General features: G+C 41.2%; 2 protein-coding genes across 9 annotated transcripts in view; both read right to left on the bottom strand.

Moving 5' to 3' along the window:
* DAPK2 (death associated protein kinase 2) overlaps positions 1–10,880 on the bottom strand; it is a 60,331-nt gene extending 49,451 nt beyond the window's left edge. Inside the window, exons 1-5 of one of the 5 annotated variants that reach the window (XM_075505757.1) lie at positions 10,654–10,880; positions 8,642–9,910; positions 7,618–7,706; positions 7,382–7,430; positions 7,071–7,304 (exon numbers count right to left, since the gene is read on the bottom strand). In XM_075505757.1, the coding sequence (XP_075361872.1) occupies positions 7,071–7,079 (9 nt within the window). In that variant the 5' untranslated portion in view covers positions 7,080–7,304; positions 7,382–7,430; positions 7,618–7,706; positions 8,642–9,910; positions 10,654–10,880. Of the gene's footprint in view, positions 1–5,958; positions 6,252–6,290; positions 6,441–7,070; positions 7,305–7,381; positions 7,431–7,617; positions 7,707–8,641; positions 9,911–10,653 lie in introns of those variants that run through there. The other 4 variants (XM_075505761.1, XM_075505758.1, XM_075505759.1 and 1 more) reach the window with 4 other exon arrangements.
* Positions 10,881–11,183: 303 nt separating this feature from the next.
* The window catches only part of TBC1D2B (TBC1 domain family member 2B), a 37,200-nt gene continuing 28,144 nt past the window's right edge, over positions 11,184–20,239 (bottom strand). The window contains exons 11-14 of one of the 4 annotated variants that reach the window (XR_012776222.1): positions 19,656–19,841; positions 18,174–18,295; positions 14,379–15,173; positions 11,184–11,531 (exon numbers count right to left, since the gene is read on the bottom strand). Coding sequence is in view for 3 of the 4 variants with exons in the window: in XM_075505755.1 (XP_075361870.1) it covers positions 14,978–15,173; positions 18,174–18,295; positions 19,656–19,841 (504 nt within the window). In the remaining variant the exon portion in view is untranslated. Of the gene's footprint in view, positions 15,174–18,173; positions 18,296–19,655; positions 19,842–20,239 lie in introns of all 4 variants that reach the window. The other 3 variants (XM_075505755.1, XM_075505756.1, XM_075505754.1) reach the window with 3 other exon arrangements.

Raw genomic sequence — 20,239 nt, 5'->3', positions numbered from 1 at the left:
CATATTTTTTAAGATTTTTCTCTAACAAAAATATACCATAAGCAGCAAATACATGGTAAAAATCTAACAACTTGTCAAAATGCACCCAGCTTTTTTCATGCACTCACCTCAAAAAAAAAAGTCTGGCTGCTTTGATTTCCCCCTCCCTTTTTATAAACCATTGGCTTCTAACGCATGGGAGGCATGTTGAGTATCAATTCAATTCCTTTCCAAATAAGCTCCTTCTATTGCTTCAAAGGAACAGAAATAGTCTCTTAGCTTTTCCACATATATTTTTTGGCTGATGTTAGCAAAACCTACGCATTAGGACAAAAATTATTGGACTGCTTTATCTCAAGCAGAAAGGCTACTGCATCAACACTGACGCTGATATTAGTTGGGAATAACATTCACTCTTTCAAAAAACAGTAGCAATAAGTAAAGGGGTATCAACAAAATCAGATGCCCCTCTATTAGGTGCTCAGCACCTGTTACACGACACAAGCTGAGGAGGGGTACCTGCTTCCATCCTCTAGTGACACAATTTTGTGTAATTCTATGATGGCTCTCATCATATACGTAACATCTCTGTGCAGTGCATCCTTTTGGATTGCCATTTTCAAAGCACAAGAAGATCCAGGAGGACTTTGTGACCATTCGTTTCCCTTCACTCCTTTTCCTTTCACAACGTACTCATTAGCTGGGGAGCTTCTAATGGCCCACACCCAGCCCACAGTCCCCTCTCCTCTACTCTCTTTCCTCCAAGACGGGGGAGAAGACACAGGGCACATGCATTATTCTGGCAAGCCCTATTCCCTCTCCCCAAGGGACCCACAGCTTCACTCTTATCAGATGATAGGAAATATTTCAGCTATACATCAAAACTGTGTCCTCTCCTTTTTGAAGAGTGTATATCTGCACACCTCATGGGATAGTATGTGTATTGTGATGTGACATGACTGACATGCATCTGTCACATGACCAAAACACATCAATTTCTGTCACATTTCAGAAGAAGTTACCATTTCCACTGCATGACAGACACTTGCAGGCACCTCATGGAGGAGAGGGAGGTGCAAGGTATCGCTAGCAATAGCTTTCATGCCCTCAATAGCAGCCTTGCTGGAGGTCTCTACTGCAAATGTGATGGCTCTCTTAAAGGCTCTGTGGGGCCTACTGCATTTGCATTAACAAATCTGTTCAAACCCCAGTTTCAAAACTCTGCAATGGAGACAAATTTGCCTCCCACACCTTCCTGTATAACTGTGCTCTAGTGATGATCTCTCTTATCCAGCTACCTAAGGCAAATGATAGAAACCACACAGGTTGTGATGCTGAAGACCAGAATAACCACAGCACTATTAAAGTATACTGTAGAAATCAACGCCTGCATTGGTGAGCCTCGACTAGATGCATTACAATGTGGGGGGTTTTTTTTCACTTCCACTTTCCATCCCCATACTTTCTCAGACATTTTCTGGCTGATCTGTACTTTGCCTATATTTTCAGAGTTTTTCAAGATGAAGCCAGGTGAACTGTTCTGCTACTTTGCTCATTAATTCCCTTCCCAAAGCCACGTTCATGCCTGGGACAAAAACATCTCTTTTTCCTCTCAATGAAAATAAACAACTCAAGTTCTGCTTTGTAAGTAAATTATTGTATTCCTCAAGCAACCTTTCATAATCTCAGAGAAAGCTCATTGACTAATATTACTCAGGGCTTGAAACTACAGCCAATAAAGGCTGTAGTAGCATCTACAAGAACGAGGACATCTCTGAGCTATTGCCTCCATACTAAGTTAATATAACATTGCTTGCAATTGTTCAAAGCAGGATTTTCTGAACTGTTGGTGCAAAACTTAGTTCAACACCCACAGACTTCAGAAAAAGCAAACAAAAGACAAAGCCAAGCCTTGCTGAAAACCCCAAACCTTTTCTTCATCCTGAATTGCAAGATTAAGTTCTGAGCACATGAAAAAGTCAAGTATGGGAAAATGCCCACATATTAAGAGATACTGCTGAGACTTGCCCAAAGACTGTAAAATGCCTCAAGCTGACTACTCCCTTCATCAGAATCCAAGGTACGTGGCTATAAATAACATTAATGCAAACACACCTAAAAGAAAACCATTGTTCTAAGAGAGAGAGAGAGAGAGAGAGTGTTTGTCATTCAGAAGAGCAAGCTAAACACATTGCTTTGAGAATGGGGAACCCACCCAAGATGCCTCTGGGAACATAGCCACTTTATGTTTGATTGACAAGTTTACTCATTTCCCAGCATCCCCCAAAGAGCATACCTACTTCTGCAGATACATAGAATCCATGCAATATTATCTCCAAAATAACCAGAAAATTCTTATCCCTTTTGCTGATCTTTTAACTTATACCCTTGTTCTACAAAGGTCAAACCAGCAAGCTTACTCTCAACACCAAGGAACCGTTTAAGCATCCAAGTCAGACTAGAGCCTTGTTTTTGAAGACTGAACACAAAACTGTTCAGACCCTCCAGTCATGCCTCTGGTGTGCTGGTGTTTCCCATGTCTATCACTTCATGTTATCTTATACTGCCTTCCACTCTCATTACTTCTGCAGATATCTCTCACTGGCTTTTGCCCAGCCGTCACAGTTCGCAGATGCCCAAAATAGATCGTGCACTTGATGATCCAAGACAATTGTCATTAGCAAATACACAGCATAAGGGAGATAAGATAATAAAAGATAACCTTCACGCACTTAAAATTCATCTGAAATAAAAATGCTATTCACAAGCATAAACATAAAGCTCCCCAGACATTATATACTGACCTTAGGAAACTAAGGTGACTTCACATTCAAAGATTTAAACTACAATGTTTTTGTTGGACTCCATTTGCAACTACAGAGCACAAATATATCAAAGGAGGAATGAGAGTCTTAATTTTTTTTCTCTAGTCAGATGGTGGTTTCCTTATGCTGGTCAGTGAAAGCAGATTGAATTAGAGATGGTCATTCATCTTTGACTCATTCAGACAAAGAAGTTGTACATTCATGATCTGAGGAAATAGCAACAATCAACTTCATTTTCTCATACACTCTTTATGCTAACACTTCTGGGGCATGTGCCCAAACAATATCACAATACAATGAGTCAGGACCATTCCAATCACTCAGGGTCTGCACCAGAATTCATTAAAACCAGGAGGATCGGGGAATCTGCTGCAGTGATTTTTGGATCAGACCAGAGCTTTAAGAGCTCCAAGGCAAGCTCTGCAGAGGACACAGCCTTCTGTGTTCTTTCACAGAACATGCCATGTCTATTCCTCAACCATCCCATGTTGGGGCCAGCTCTTCTATATCAGTCTCTTTGCTCTAGGATTCCTAGCAGTAAGCATTTTAATACAAAGGCCAGCTTCTACTCAGCATTCATGTTACTTGCATGTTTTCATAATGATACTCCATAGTATAGTATACATATAACATAGGATACTTCACGTTTTACTTTTGTATCCAACTCCCCTTTACACATCCCAAATATCACAAGGTGGCAAAGTATTGTTAATCCTATGTAAATGGTTTTCCTACAGACATGTAACAAAGCTGTAGCAAAACCAGAAATAGAATACAGACCTCTGAGATTCCAGTTTCAGGCACTAAAAAGATGTTCTGCCTAATCTCTTCATGTTCCTAAATTGTCATACCATAAAATCAGATCTTATTTACCCTAAGACATCACACTGTTTCCCATTGTGATCTAAGGTGTACATTTAAAAACATATATTTTATATCAGTACAAACCCTGGATGTAAATATTTTTATTCCAGTACAGAAGTGCCTTTTTAGTGCAGCTTGTGCTGCATGCAAAGGAGATTAATCTAAAGAAATCCACTCTTCTCAAGAGGGTGACAGAATCCACCTTAAGAGGAGAAGAAAGTAAGTTATATTTCTCTATTTTAAAAAAGGTTTCCCAGGGTAGGTAAGTTATCAGCCTGTCATCACCGAATTATTTGACAATCAATACACGTCTACAGATGTCAAATCCATGATAAATGTCCACTCACCACTGAATGAGAGCAGAATTATATAAAGTAGTGGTGAGAACAAAACTGTTGGATCATTTGGCTTGTCACCAGCCTTGCATTTTTTTTCCTTAGGGTATCTTCTACCCTAAGGAAACCAGCTTCAAGTGACTGAGGTAACAGCTGAATAATCTTACTTTCTCAAGTACACCTGACATGAGCTGAATCACTAAATCCTTTGCCAAACTCAGAAGCATCCCCTGTGGCATGTTTTTATATTACAAAACAATAATTATACTAAGGCAAAACCCAAAACACACATTAGAACAGATCGAAGTAAAAACTTCCCTTATAAGTTGTTTTTTAATACTGAAAAATGACCAAAGCAATTTAGAATCAAAACTGGATTGTTTTAATTTAGTAATTTGAAAAAAAGAAACCCCCCAAAAAACCAAACCCACCAAACAAATTCAAGTGATATTATCTTCTAGTTTTGGTGCCTTATGCTAAAACTAAACAGATTTGTATAAGCATTAAAGTGTTTTCTTCTTTCACCCTTCTCATTCCCTTTCTTTCTCTTCTTTTTTGTCCTAGAAAAGACTAAGCAATTCCAACAGCAAAACCCAAGTAATTCTTACCCTCTGCTTTCAAATAAATGTAATCAAAGCACAGTTAAAAGTTATATTCATTTCAGCAAACCCTTATTTTCACCTAAATGTTTTCCTGTCAGAAAACAACAGTAGCCTAAAAATTTTTCTGTCAGAAAATTGAGACAGCTATTATCACCTGGGTGCCTATAAAGGACACAAAACACACCCAACATCCGAGCACTTGAGTCCCATTATAGAATCACTGCTCCTGCCACTAAGTCTCAAGGGACCCCTTTCTGACCTCCCAAGTTCACTCTGCAGTAATTACACGTGTGGTGAATGACCAAAGACTGCATTTCCGAGCCTCCACTTCAACCACACGTACCAAATACGTTAGCTCTGCAGCTAATTACGGCTCCCCAGAAGACAGCCAACTGCGAGGGCTGCTGCTGTAACTGATCCCAAAGCCCTCACATGCTTGAGTGATGAGCTTGGTGCAAATGCCTCGACAGACAGGGTGCAGGGGGAAGCCCACAATGCCAGGCACGCTGGTGTGGCATCCAGAGCCCTGCTCCCCGCCCCTGAGGCGCCTTCAAGGATTATTACTGCAGATAAGACAAATCACTGCCCCAAAGACAAGTGAGATCTAGCCCATGCGATCTACATTTCTTGCACAAGCAGATAAAGGACATAGGAAAGTCTGAAACCTATGAATGTTTCAGAACAGACACCTCTAGAGAGGGTCAGAGTTGGCTTTTGCCCCACACATTAAGCATGTGAGCATGCCGATTTTGGTCCTTTTGCAGCTGGTGACTGATCAGCTAAAGCAGGAGCAATTGCCACACATTTCCACCCTCTCATTCACACCTTCACTCTTGACTGTCCTCTAAAAGGATGCAGGCCAGCACAAACCAGCCCCTACCATGCTGCAGCACGCCGGGACCCCTAGCTCGCTGCCCAGAGGAGCAGGTGTTAAGAAACCTATCAGATCCCAAGTGAAGCCATTTGAGGGAAAAGGCAGGAAGGAACTTATGGATAAACAAGATGAAGTCACGCAGCATTTGCTGAATAACATCAGTAAGCTGAGGTGTGAACCCAGGACCAACTGTCCCCGATGGCTTTGGACAGAAACAATGCCAGACTGAGCAGCGTGTAACACTGAACAGCGTACTTCTGAAACTACTGCATTCCCCAGCCTTTGTGGGACCTGCTCAGGGATAAATGACAGCTTCTTACGGAGGAGACATCCGGGGAGCTGCCTTTTGCCCCAGCTGACAGCTGCAGAATAGCTGGCACATCCAGTCTGAGGTAGGAACACCATTAAACACGCTGTGCAGAAGAGATGACCAAGCGTAAGCCACCAGCGAGCACCTGCACCACAGCCACCAGGCTGACCTGCGGGGAGGGACGCCACCGCCCCGCTGCTGACCCCAGGACTCGTCCACGACGCTGAGGAAGAACCGGCGGCGAGGGGCGGCCCTGCGGGCTCCCTAGAGCCTTCCCCAGCCAGATGGGCTTCACAGCTGCGCTACTTCACCCTCTGAACTCCGACGCAGGCGGGACGCAGAGCGGGAACACCATGAAAGCGGCTCAGAAGCCGGCGGGCGGCACAGGGGGAGAGACGAACGAAGAGAGAAACAAGGAGAGGGGGCCGACGCCGAGCAGGGGAGGGGAGCCCGCAGAGGGCTTCGGGCACCGCCGGCTGAGGGGGGGCAGCGCCCACTTACCGCCGGGCGCGGCCCGTTCGCGACCGCGGGGCTCCCTCCGGCGCTGCCTCGGCGGGCAGGGTCCCAGCCGGGCCGCCCCCACCGCGTGTGCCGGGAGGAGGCTGAGGGGGCGGCGCCGGCCGCCGGCGCTGCTCACCGGCGGAGCTGCCGGGGCTGTGCCGGCCGGCCCCGACCGCCCCTGGGCGTGCGGGAGGGAGGGGCCGCCGGGCTCCGCGCCCCTCGCGGGGAGCCGCCGCGCCCCCTCCCGGACCGTGGCGCCCAGGGCGGCCCCGTGAGGGGGGTCCCGGCCGGTTGCGGCGGGACGGCCGCCGTCGGCGCTCGCGGGGCGGGGCGGGGCGGGCGCGGTCCGGCCGGAGGCAGCGGGGGCAGGTGCGGCGGGGGAGGCGGCCGCAGGGTCGGAGCAGCGCCCCCTGCTCCGGAAAGAAAACACGAAACAAACCTATTTCACGGCGCGGGTGCAGGTGCGTCCCGACCGGCGCGGCGGGTCCCCAAGGCACAAGCTCGGGTTTTAGACCCTGTAAAGGCGGCTGGGAGCCCGCGGGGCAGAGCCCCCCTCCGCCCCGGCCGTGGCCTGACCGCGCCCTCTGCCCGGAGCGCTCCCAGCAGCGCGGTGCGGGGTAACGTACGGAGCCGAGGACGTCCTCCTGCGGGGAGGCAGATCGTCACCCGCTTCACGGAAAGGAAATGGAGGGACTAGACGGAAAACCGCACTCCACCTTGCCCTTGTGTCCCCGGGTCAGCGCCCCGCACTGCAGGCAGCAGCAGACTCTGGGCTCGCACCTGACTCATGTGGGGACGAAGGGATGAACACCGGCTGCCTCTGACGAGCACCCAGGAAGCAAGTGTGGCTCAGTGGGGTTTCTTCTCCAGCCAGACTGGACAATTCATTCACCTGGGTATCACCACTGAACGGGCACAGGTCCCTTGCCAGGCATCGGCCGCTCCTTCTCGTGGGTAGCGACTGGTCCGAAGTTGAGTAAAGAGCTCCTATTGTCCCAGTTTTCAGCAGCAATCCTATACAACAATACAAACTCCTTATTTATTCCAGAAATCAAAAGGCCCCACATCTCAAAAACAAACATTGTCCTCACTTGTTTATTCAGTTGTGCTGCATTTCATCAGTGGTCAAGCTGAGTTACTCTGCAATGAGAACAGAAAGTTTAATCAAGTTCACACAGACAAATGTAATGGCTGCCTGATGTAGCTTCAACAATACTATTTTGGTATCAGTGTGTTGCCTGTGGGCAGCCCACAGGGCAAATAACCCTAGCACTTGGCATCACCACAGAAGTGACAGCCTGCATTCCCACACTTGAGATGTAGATACCTGCTTGGTCAGTACAAAGCCTTCCAGACCATCATAGCTCTCCCATGCCGATGAGGGAATACCTCAGAAGTAGGACCCGCTTTCTTCTGCTTTAGTAGATTCGGGACATATGAAAATAATACCAAGGAAATAAGGCTGAGACAGTGAATTCATTAGAGAGGCACTTCATTTACATAACCCTTGTTCTATATTCTATACAAGCCTAAATACAAGCGTATGTTGTTTATTCAGTTTATTCTGAAACTCAACATTACCCAGTGAAATTCCCTGTTGTTTCAAGAAACCACTGTCATAGAAAGAATGGCACAGGTTTCCAGTCCTCACTGTGGATCTCAAAATGCATTAATATGCACTACTATAACAATCATTTGCAATACTGTCTTCCAAGTTGTCCTAGACCAAATGTTGGCTACCAACAATGACATCCTTCATCTGTTTACTCTCCTGTCTTAAAGACGTTCCCAAAACCTGTAAAACTAGATTTTCTCCCTCTTTATTTGGCAGACTGTAATTGCAATAAATACCGTTTGATCTCCTTAAATTTCTTCTGGGCAAGTTAATATCCAACATTTTTTTATGAGGAATGATGTGGTATTGTTCACACCTTCGGAACCAAATATAAATGCAGGCTGCTTTCACTTCCAATTCTCTATGCGGTTAAGATCGCAAAGGTATGGCAAATTATCATACATAAATAGGCAGGCTGTTTCCATTGCAATAAGTTGCAAAGATAGATTAAGTTAAAAATAATTTTATACTAGGCAAGTGCCTAAAGGCACTGCTTTTTATTATCACAGTTAGAAAGGAACTTGGCTTCAGACTTGTTCCAAGTCAAGAGGACTGAACTGTGCCCCTGCTCTCTTGCCCTGGGAGCGGTGTTCACAGCCCAGGAGTTCCACCCACCTCTCCCAATTCCAAAAGGAAAGTGGCTGCATCTGATACTACACAGGGTGGAGGACAGGAAAAGGGAGCAATAGTAAAGGTTTAAGAACCCTTTGAAAGGGAAATATATTTCATTCCTCACCTTTAGTTCCACAATGTGATATGATCACGTGAAAGTCACAGCAATCCTCCTACAAAATTCTCAGAAGAAAGGGCACACACAAGGAAGGCCACCTCTTTTGTTTGCTCCTAGCAGCAAGGAAGGGGACAAAACAGCACGGTTTGCCCTGAGAGGCCACAACCGCTTTTCAGATCAGGACAAGCTCTCCCCTAGACCCTGAATAACCTCAATTTGAATTGAATATCTGCTGGCCAGCCCTGCAAGGTCTCCAAGAAGAGCAAGGGTAGATTGAGTCTCATCCCTGATGCCATGTCCATAGGGTTTGCAAGCCAAAATACAAGTTCTGCGTAAGTAAGAAATTGCTCTTACATGGTTCTTTAGTTGTTCACCCTTAAAACAGTAACTCAGACTTCTTTGTCACATCTTTGGCAACCAGGGCAAAAGCCTTTATGTGTATACAGGACAAGAATAGGTAGGAAAACTCAAAGCTGAGTAGCATTTGAAGCAGGCAGCACAAGCAAACGCTACAGCGTCTGCTAGCCACGCATTTCCCAGTCTCCTTTAGGAAGTGATAAAGAAGGAAGCTCATACCTTATGTTCCAAAGGGGGGAGTACCAAGCTTAAATACCAGAAAAATACCACCTGCATTTATAAAAACAGGTAAATAGCTTATTTCACAGTTTAATTACAAATCACAGTGCCTGGAGACATCACTGAGTCAGTTCATCAGCTCAAACCTGAAGTCTTAGAGGCAGCTCACTGCAAAAATGTTAACTGTTTTGTACACACAAAAGGTACACCTCATTTGAAACACATAGGCAGGATGCAGTCACTCAAGGCGAAGAGTATCTTAATTAAGGCCAAAGGAATCTTAATTTCCCAGGTATATTCTAGTGTTGAATGTTTTAATTACTTTACTTCTCTTTACAACAACCCAGACTAATTTAGGGTAGAGAACAAATAGTTTTCTTATTAAATAAGTATTTGGTTTTTTAATATCACATTCAGTATATAGTCCTCAGTTTTGCTTTCTAGTCTCATCCTTGGATAAGCTAGCATTGTAGGTGGGTATAACCATAGAGAGGTATGGCTTCTACAGCATAGTATCATGATGAAAATACCACTCTACTAACTCCCTTGTGATTGAACCTTTTACCTTCTTTTCCAGGGGGGAAACTCCCAAGGCAGAGCACACCCTTCCTTTGCATTATCTGAGTGAATGTGCTTCATGTGTGGGAATTCTTAAAGCTTCAGCACTACATGGATTCCGCTTCCAGTGAGGTCAAGGAGCTGCAGATAAGGAAGCTATGTTTAGCACTTCTGAAAATCCCACAGAACGAACACCTGATATATTGTAATACCAGCAGACTTCAGTGTGTTCTCTGCATCTCTGAGGCACCCAGAATAGAGAGTGAGACTCTGCAGGTATTTGGTCTCAATTCAGAGCAGATGAGCTGTGTTTATCCTTTCTAAGTTAATGCATTTCTTGGGAATAAGGTATTTAACAACATACATCAGCTACATGCATCAGCCACACTCACGTCCTTGTTGCGATTCCACTGAGAACAGATGTCTCAAGCTCCGTCCCAAGGAGGAAATGGGAGCCTCAGCTGTTCTTTAACAGGCCCCAGCAGCTGCTAGGGCAACACAACCTACCCAAGCTAAACATGCCAAGTGTCCAAGTGAGGACATTGCTCCCTGTGCACTCTCTTCCCAGAATTTTCTGTTTATTCCTTTGACTTAAATTTTCAGTATACAGGACAGGAGGTCCTTAGGCCGTAGTCATGTTCTGCCTCAATTGCTGCTCTCTATCCTGTTTTGCAACCCCTTCAAACAGATTTCCAACTGTGCCAATATCTCCTCCTATCAGCTTGCCATCTTGTAGCAGAGCCAGAGGACAAGAACTGTGCGCTATTCACCTCTACTATGAAAGATCTGCTTGGACACGCAATTGAAGTGATCTCCCAACTCTTATTTTGCCTCCCTCACAAACATTTAGCTGTTAAGGTTTATATCTGAAGTAGCTGAGGTACTTGATAGTCTCTTTAAGGGAATCCAGGTAACTCTAAAATGCAAAAATCATGTCTGAAAGAGACACATTGAGGCTAGATTTCCAAATTACTTATTCAGTACTTATTTAAATTTTCAAAGCAGCTGAAGTTATGCACTTGGCTACCGAAGGCTTTAGCAGAACATCAGTGCCCAAGCCTACTAAAAAGGCTTTTGATGTCAGGAGATATCATACAAATACATCTGTTTCTTAGGAAGTCTGTTCCCTGTGAATGCTCATGCAAATGTAATCTCCCCTCCCGTCCTCTCCCAAGAAACTAAGGACACCAATCATGAGTTTACCCAGTCAGCATCACCTGCATGCAACATTGTCTATAGTTCACATCTTCATGCTTCAAAGCCAAATTTGCATATATGTTCCTCTATAGAGACTCTCTCAAACCATATTATCAGACAAAAACACCAGCTTTACGACTGGTTTGTTCTGATGGCACCTGCAGTTATTTCCATCTGTTATGGAAAAAAAAAAAAACGACACAAAAAAACCAAAAACCAGAGCAAGCTGTAAAGTAACAAACAATTTATTTTTTCTTTACATCAATCTTTATGAAAATAACATCACTTATGTTTTGTGATTCAAATTTCTTGTACCGCATATTGCTGATTTTTAACATGGCACTTAAGGGAACATTCACTTAAACAGCTACACAATTTCATGAAATTGATTAATTTTCCATTTCTCAGTTAAGCATGACTGAACATACAACTCTGTTAAATTTAAGACCATTCATTCATTCCACATGTCTTAAGGAAGAAAAAAAAAATCTTTCCCTTTCTGCTGAAATATCTTACCATGTTTACAAAGACTGAGGGGAAGGGGAGAATCTCTCACAGAAGATACCTAAAGGACAACAAAAAATCTTTTTTATTGATTACACAGCTGGTAAAAAAAAACACCAAACAATCTGATAACACTGGATGATAACAATACCTGTACACATGTACAGGTAAAGCTGAAATACTGTGCAGTTTTAATAGCTAGAGGTGTAGTGCACCAATTTTTTGCCTATTTAACAGAAGATAATAGAATGTTTTAAAGAAGTAACCAGAAGTTTCACTGGAAAGCCATGCATACGTGTACGAAGACGGAGGAATATTCTGCAAGATGCAACTTAGTGGTTTGGTTTACGTCACATATTCTGGGAACCATGCATAAGGAACTCATTGCGCATATGTGCATGACCTTGAAGTTAAAAAATAGTCTTAGCAGTCTTCATTTGCATTAACAGGTCAATTTCCTACGAAGTGGCTGGCGTGAATGTTAAATCCTCATGCAATGTTTCAGAAGTTTACCCCTAAATACAAACACTTGGTATCTACGCAGTTCAGCTTTTGCAGGCCACTGAGTCACACTGTATTTTGCTTGGTTTCATCGGGTTTAAATACTGCCTGTGTATTTTGCATGTCCCTAACTAGTTACTACTCTTCAAAGTCACCAAGTTAAGTACCACTAGAAAACTAAGTCACCCAAAGACATTTGCAACAGCAAGGCAAGCTTCCCCTGACGTTGCTTCCTGCTATGCGCATCTCATTTTTGTTCTATGTAGACTTCTAGTGGTCAGAGGTTAGATGCCTCTGCAATTTTTTGACCTTTTAACTAAGGCATCAGTAACGATGCTTAAGAAAATGAAGCCCACAGGTTGCTGGAAACTTGAGTATAACAGCATCAACTCATTTCATATTTGCAAGCTGACAAAATACCCAGAGACAACATGATTTCCATAAGCTTCCTAACATTCATGGTATTAGATTCACATAGTGGCATAAGAAACAGAGCTACTTAGTTTTACTGTACAAGTGGGTAACAACTTATATAATGAAACACAGCAACACACACATAAACACAAATTTAACCATCAGCACAAGTGTAAAAAAAAAAAATGGTCCTGTAACATTGCAGGTCATGTTTTGTCAGCTAGAGAACTTCCTGAACAGTTGCCCTAAAGTTAGTTTTATCTCCACAACCTAAAGACTTCAATGAAATCAGTCTGAAAACATCTCCTAAAGTCATAGGACTAGTTCATAGTGAAGACTCAAAATCCAGCAATAATTGACTTGTAGGAATAGGGTAGATACACACTTCTAAATTCTTCACCTTAACATTTCAACTGTTGCCACTGGAAGGAAGATCTTCAGCTTAGAAAGATTTCATTTAACACTTGAAAACAAGATTAAAACAAACAAACAAAAAAGCAGACATTACAGATTGATTTAGAGACCAGCTCTTTCAAAACCAAGACAGCATAACTAGAAAATTAGAAAACCTGGTCCCATTTTTATATTTAAACACTGATTGTAAGTAAAAAAAGAATACAGTACATGCAATAATATGAAAAACCTGCTTAATAAACTCAAGTACACAACCAAGAGTAACTAGGGAATAAAAAACCCCAAACTACTGCTTACAATATAGTCAATGTAGGGGACACTTCAGAAGACACATAACATACAAATCAAGATGATCATACCATGTGTCCCTCATTGGCAAGGATTTGTTGGCTAATTAAAAATTATATGTCATATAAGAAGCATACATTTTCTATCAAAAGTAGTCCTGTAAGTTACAACGTTCACCACTGGTTAAATATTTCCCTTCCAGATAAACTGACTGATAAGATGCTTATTTAGAGAAGGCTACAAATACATTCTCAAAAAAAAGTGCTGTGAAACAGAAGCAGGATTTCTCCCTGCACACACTTAAGTTTTCTAAAACAATTACATGAGTATACCTGATAAAGAAGGCCTACTTGTTCTCAGAAAACCAAAAGAAAACACACGAAGTGGAAGCTTGATGCACTTGACTGTTCCTGACCACCATTTTTTTTGCCAATTAACCACTTTCCCAGAGCTGAGCTATTTGCTGCCTAGTATTTGAATGCTAATTTTATCATGATGCATCCAGACACAACACTTAAGTCAATCCAACATTCTGAAGATCCAACAGCTCAAGAAAGAACATTGCAAAAGTCCAGAAAATAGCCAGCAAGAAAGAAACCTTCCTCATCCTCAGAACTGTTTAAGAGTATTGCTAGTCATCGGATGAGAAAGAATGGTCCCCAGTCACACTTCCATAGTCAGAAACAGTACAGCTAAACACCCCAAATGTTTCCTTACAGTTGTCTTGTAGGACTTGCATGCAACACTCACAGCAAAGCTGAGCACATTAAGAGAATATTGCATTTTCTGCTGGAAAAGGATCTTGAATGTCTGTGTGCATGCTGTGACCTTTAGGCTTCTTTGATTGATTGATAGATAAATATTTGTTTTAGGAATCCTACCACTACCCCTATTGTACAATAGTTATACATTAATGCAAAAAGAATGCTATGTTTCTTCTTAAAAAATCAAGACTTCATCTTATTTTAAGCCCTAAATAGGAAGAAGCATTAAAATAACAAAAAAGAAAAGCCTCAACAGATACACAACTGATTAGCTACTAAAGCATGGTACTCCTGTGACAAGCTCCATTCCTCCGTAATAGCTGGGGTTTTGGTTGTGGCTTTTTTGAGACATTGCAATCAAAAAAGTGAATAGAAATAAAATTGAGTAAACAGAATTTGATCTATAAACCCCTTTGCATTAAAGAGAATCTTTATCAACACAGCTGCCCAGAAAAGCATAAATGATGTTTGATATCACTGTTTCAGTATACACTGAACATTCAGTGACAAATAGGTACTTATTTTACCTTACTTTAAGTACATATATTCAAGTGTTCCGTTTGATGATCCATTTCATGTCACTTAGGAAAAGACAAAGGAATGTAAAAGTTCTTCCTGTGCTTCATTCCATACTTTTCTAGTTTGTGACCTCAAGAATGGCTAGTTTATTCAAGGACAACTTGATGAAAGCCATTTATTGAACCAACCTGAAACCAAAAAATATGATGTCTTCCCACATTGAACCTGCACTACAAGAAAACATGATTACATCAAAAAAAATGCAGAATGGCAATGAATGTAGTAAACAGAGCGTGGACTTGCCTTACTACTGTTTCATATACAGGCACTAACAGTGCACTGCGGGAAAGTAACTGGCAATTCAGCTGATTGACTAAACTGAGACAGATATTAAGTGCTCTACATACAATTCCATGAACACAAATGTAAACAGAAGTGTTTGGCCTCCATACAAAGCAGTATTTCTGAAAGTGCTGGGGTTTGGAAATCTGTCCTGCATATTTCCAAAAGCAACTAGTTTACATTCTGTTTGACAGGATTAATAAAGTGTTTTGGAGGTTAACTCACTTTGGTCACGATCCCAAAGAAAAGTTTATGTTGAGTAGTTTCAACTATCCTCCTCATCATCACTAATAAGGTCTCTTTTTTCTACACACGTGTCTCGTTCACGCAGGAAATCCTCACGAATGGCTTCTAGTTCAGTTAGTTCAAGACGCACTTTCTCCAGGTGATAGGTCCTCCGGTTCCTGATCTGACGTAATGGAAAAGGATTCAGGTCTCCAAAAGCAATACCAGTCAGTTTCCTGTAAGATTACACAACGTTAGGAGACAATCATTCATATTTGGTGTTTCTTAAAATCAGTTTTGAACTTCATCCATATCAATATTTAGTATATGGCTGATATCTCTGGTCTCCTTCACATACTTGACAGGTCTCAGATGTTATCAGTATTGCAAGAAAGTTCTACGAAGCACTCAGTTTTAAAGTTATTTCAAGTGATAAAGTGTTATCAAATGCTCAACAGTTCGCAAAGTCACCTGCAAACTCTATATAATGCTATAGCGACTACAGCCTTGACAACAATGAACAGAAGATGTAACCTTGGCTATTCAGAGCTTCATTGGCTAGATTGAATACTTGGCACATCCAGTTACCCAATTATAGGTTGGATAACTTCCTCCATATAACTCACTGAAGCTCGTTCAATCCCAGGACAGTCAGCTCTCAAGATACCCAAGATAATGAAGTGGTGTAAGAGACCAGATAAAGCCTGGGATTATAAAAATGCAGACAAGGATAACACAAAACATGTATAAGCAAACTTTCTGATACGGTGAGAAAGCTCTGGGATTCTGCTGGCTGGAGCACAGAGATCTCTGAGCTACTGTCAACTCAAGCTCATCAGATCACATAGCAAAGCACCACAAGAGTATCTATCACCCTTCCAGAGTCATGCTACATCATACTATCATTCAGTCACAGCAAAACAAGTAACTGATCTGCCTAATCAGTCCAAAGACAGAGTTAACTACATCGTTACTGATGATCTAAAAAGTATCTCATTATTTACTAAAGGAAAAAGGGGAACTAGAATTTAATTTATTCTAGTTTAATTATCAGATTAACCCAAATATTAAGAAAATTTATTTAGACAGTTTATTTAAGGCTAAGCTCTCCCTAGGTTTGTATTTTTGAGTGAACCAGAACGATTTCCTGCTATTTATAAACAGAACGTATTCCAACAGCTTCTCTACCTGTGCACACCATGCTATGGAACACAACTTTCATCTGTAGAAAAACCTAACTATGATATGCTGTAACCTAGAGTATAATTATGCACATCTCTGTAGAGACTTGTCTCCACTAGAGAGCTGAAACTTAGAAATTCTGTGCAAAATAATTTTCTAACCTATTCAGGATGTCCATTAATTCTATAAAAATAATCTTTGTGAGTTTTTCCTCTATAACAAGATGACTTTTTGTCCATATCAGGAAAGACATAATTCTACATGCTTTTGTATTGTTTAAATTTTGATGCTGTAAAACTCGTACAAAAATGGTGGAATAAGAAACCAGGTGGTTTGAAGCATGCCTTATCAGTTCTAGCAGGCAAATTCATATCCCCTAGGTGGCACTACATCACTACTTTCAACTCCGACTTTTAAAATCCTAAGAAAACAGAGATTTACAGACCAGCACAGAGTATATTTGTATTGTAAATATCTTTGATGCACTGAATTCTGTCCTCACCCAAACTCACCGTCTTCCAGAGAGCCAAGTAGCTCATTTTGTTAACACCAAAATGAGATCTCTTCCAGCAATATTAGAAATCTTTAAAATAGGTTATTATACAGCACCAGAAAGTTTAGACAGGAGAGCAAAGACATCATTTCTGTGACATAATTGGAAAAGGAAGGGAAAGACAAATCTGCAGCTCTGATTAAATATGCAAATTTTGTTCAAATTAGGTAACAGCAAAAAGATTTTTTTTTTCTTCTTCTCACCCCCCCCCCCCCCTTTTCTTTTGCAATCTTTAGTTTCTGGTGATACTGCTATGGTACTACTGCTACTACATATTACACATTTGATTATAAGCTATAAAATAGCCTATATTTATCAATTATAAAATATCCACAAGCTTGTTTTATTTATTGTTTTCTGTTAAAAATATGTGCACACTCTTCCCAAAATCAAGTACATACTTTTCTGTCACTTCCAGATTTGGAATCAGAGTCAGCATTTATATTGGTCACAAACAGCTGAGTACAACAACTGTCCAGCGTTTTTCAAATCAAAAGGGGGAATGCTAAAATACAAAGCACCATGCAACTCCCCCTCAAGAGTTTTTGGAGAGGTTTCAGCAGAGGAAGCAACATCTGTTATCAAGACTTTTACCATTTAAATCAGTTGCAAAACATTCTCCCTTGCATCAGTTCCAGCAATCCTTTTTAAGGACAGAGTAAGATTATTCAGTTTTAACTTCTCTCCAGTCAAAACTGAAACACGGGAAGTAAAAATAATAAATAGCTCTTGCAGTAGGAGCCAAAGTATAAGCCTAAATTCATATGGAATTTATTACAGTAAAAAAACCACCTCAGATTCCAGTATATGATTTTGTACTAAATTCAAAATCAGTGAGTTTCAATATGTGCAAAACATGTTTTCAGACATTAAACCAATCCCAGTATGACTTTTCTTTTTAAGATTAATCTGCTGCTCTACAGGTCTTGAAACTAAGAACCTAAAAACATTAGACACTAATTTACAAACTGTAATTCCTATGCAAGGACTCAAGAACAGAAGAGCATCTAATTTGTATTTATTCTCTGCTTCAAAGTATATCTTAAAATCAGCTGGAGTTATGTGGCACTAGCCTATGCATTAATGATGCATAAGAGATCTAAACCTAGTGGGTCATAGTTCACGTTTTTAACACTTGAGCCAGTATGTGTATTTATTTATCATAAAACATTTTACAACATAAGTTGTATCCACAAGGCAGGGGGAGACTTCACCTATGGTTGAAATTCTTAAGTGTTGCTACCATGATACAACTGCTAAACAAGACAAACCTGGCAAAGTAATCTGTCATACCTAAAAATTCACAATTATGCATTCATCACTTGTACTTTTGTCTCTGCTAGATAAAATTACTCATGAGAAATCTTAGTAGTTAGTTTCATCTCCAGTTGTTTTATATCTAAATTAAGATCTAGATAAAAACAAAACAAAAAAACCACAACAGACTTCTTCCACACCCCACTACAAGTCTTTCAATTACTCACAAGTTTGAGTTACCCACCTAGCATCAAGTATAGTGCGTGTGAAATATCGAAGGTACTTGAAAATGGACATTGAATCTTGCAGTTTTAAGATTTCCTCTTCTTTGTATTTGAAAAGTGCCAAGGCAAATCGGAATATTACCTGATAAAAACACATACAATGTTTGGTTCTTTATAAGAACAGAATGCACTCATTCTCATTATTATTATCTATTATAAACTAAGGAAAAGTGTTACTCTTCCTACAGGCTGCATTTGAGCTATCTAATCACACCTCCCGCTGCCTCCCTTCCTTGCCACACCCCATCCTGTCACCCATTTCTAAAAGCTGCCAAAAACTTCTGTTGTGGCCTGTAACCAAGGCAGGGTGTTCTGCAGTTCTATCCAGAATACAGTATTGGATTTATAGTATACAAATTCTTTGAAGTTTTGGGTTCCTAATTCAGTTGTAGAACAAAGACTTTTGGGCCTGTTGAATGCATTTATTAAGTTACTTCAGAGCTAAAATTAAGTTTTGCTTTCCAAACAGGTTGTTTTCCAATGCTTTGAATTCTCCCAACACACTGGGGACTGATGCTGAAGGAACTTCTGATACCAGTTTGTCAATCAGCTTTGGCATGAGCTAGAAGAAGCATTCTTTCCCTTCATTCTGAAAAGGCTTCAGTAAGTTCTGAACTTCATCAGTCTGTATCTGGCTGCCTTCACAAAATACCATGATGCTTAAAACTGATTTGAATGAACACACAACCAAAATACCACTGTGTGTTAGAACGCTCAGATGAGGCCAAAAAGAAATCTAGCAAACAGTTTTTGTCTACTTATAACTCTCCTGTTCTCTCCAATTGCCTACATCTGCTTTAGTGTTATTATTGTGTTTGAATCCAATTTTTTTTCCTGCACCAATTTTATTTCACTGCAATTCGACAAGTACAAACACATAAAAATTCTTTCACCCCCACCCCTTAATTTATGAGATAGGAACCCAGATAATCATTGTTTGTCAGTTGTACTTTAAATGTCTGCAGAAATAAAACAAATAGTTGCTGCAGAAACAAGCTAAACATTAGCACTTGGTTACAACTAATTTTTACATCTTTTCAATACTTCTAACTTCCACCTCCTTCACTTAAGCTTTTTCTTTATAAGAGTAGCTCTCATTGTGATATAATTACTTAAAACTGATTGACAGCAGCACATGGGAGTAAACAGCACTGCCTATACCCTTATTTTTCAAAGGTTAAAAAAAAAAAAGTGAGTTGTGAAAGGAAAGTACTTTGCATTTAGAATTCTTCCATGTAACTCAAGCTTTTAACTTGCAGAACACAGATACAATGGAAAATGTTTTGACTGGTTATTTATGCACATTTCTTCCCTTTTTTTCCTACCAGTGATTTTAACTGACAGGGTTCTTGTGAAACAATCTTCCTCCACCCTGCACTCAATAATACCACAGTATTTTGTTATCAGGTAACGTTTGAAAAAACTTAGCTCATTCAGTTCACCTTTGGTCCCTCATATAGGAAGGAGTCCCAGATTTTAAAAAGGATGTCGCTAACCACACTGTCCACAAATACCACAAGAAACCAGTTGAAAGTTATAAGAGTATAGTCAACTTTGTATTGTTCAAAATGAGCATGCAGTCGTGGAAGCTTCTCACTCATTAAATCCTTGAATACTCGCTGATCAACCTAAAGAGATGACAAATACGACGTTATTGCTCCTAATTTTCCAACACATATGTCACTCGAAGTAGGGCTGTTAGCAATCTGTAAGTGCAAGTTTTTCAAGAGCTAACCAGGAAACCTAGGACTGTCTAGTTAACACTTCTAAGCTAGGTCCACCCAAAACATACGTAGCCACCCCAATGCACACCGCCTTTGCTGACACAACCTTTTGCTTCTCAATCCACCCCCAGTCCCACAGGGCTCCTCACACACGTTGTATTCCAACACAGGTCACTAGTGCTGCATTGGTGCAGCAGCACCAGAGCAGAGAGTAAGCTGGGGAAAAACTTGGAGGGAGGAGGCAGCACGTACTAGAGCATCACCTGGAAGCAGAGGAGTGCTACAGCGTATAGTGTGCGCAG

The sequence above is a fragment of the Mycteria americana genome, chromosome 6 (assembly GCF_035582795.1).
Source record: "Mycteria americana isolate JAX WOST 10 ecotype Jacksonville Zoo and Gardens chromosome 6, USCA_MyAme_1.0, whole genome shotgun sequence".
In the NCBI taxonomy this organism is placed as follows: Eukaryota; Metazoa; Chordata; class Aves; order Ciconiiformes; family Ciconiidae; genus Mycteria; species Mycteria americana.
Note: the sequence above shows the minus strand (reverse complement) of the source record. Positions and strands in the feature narration are given on the sequence as shown.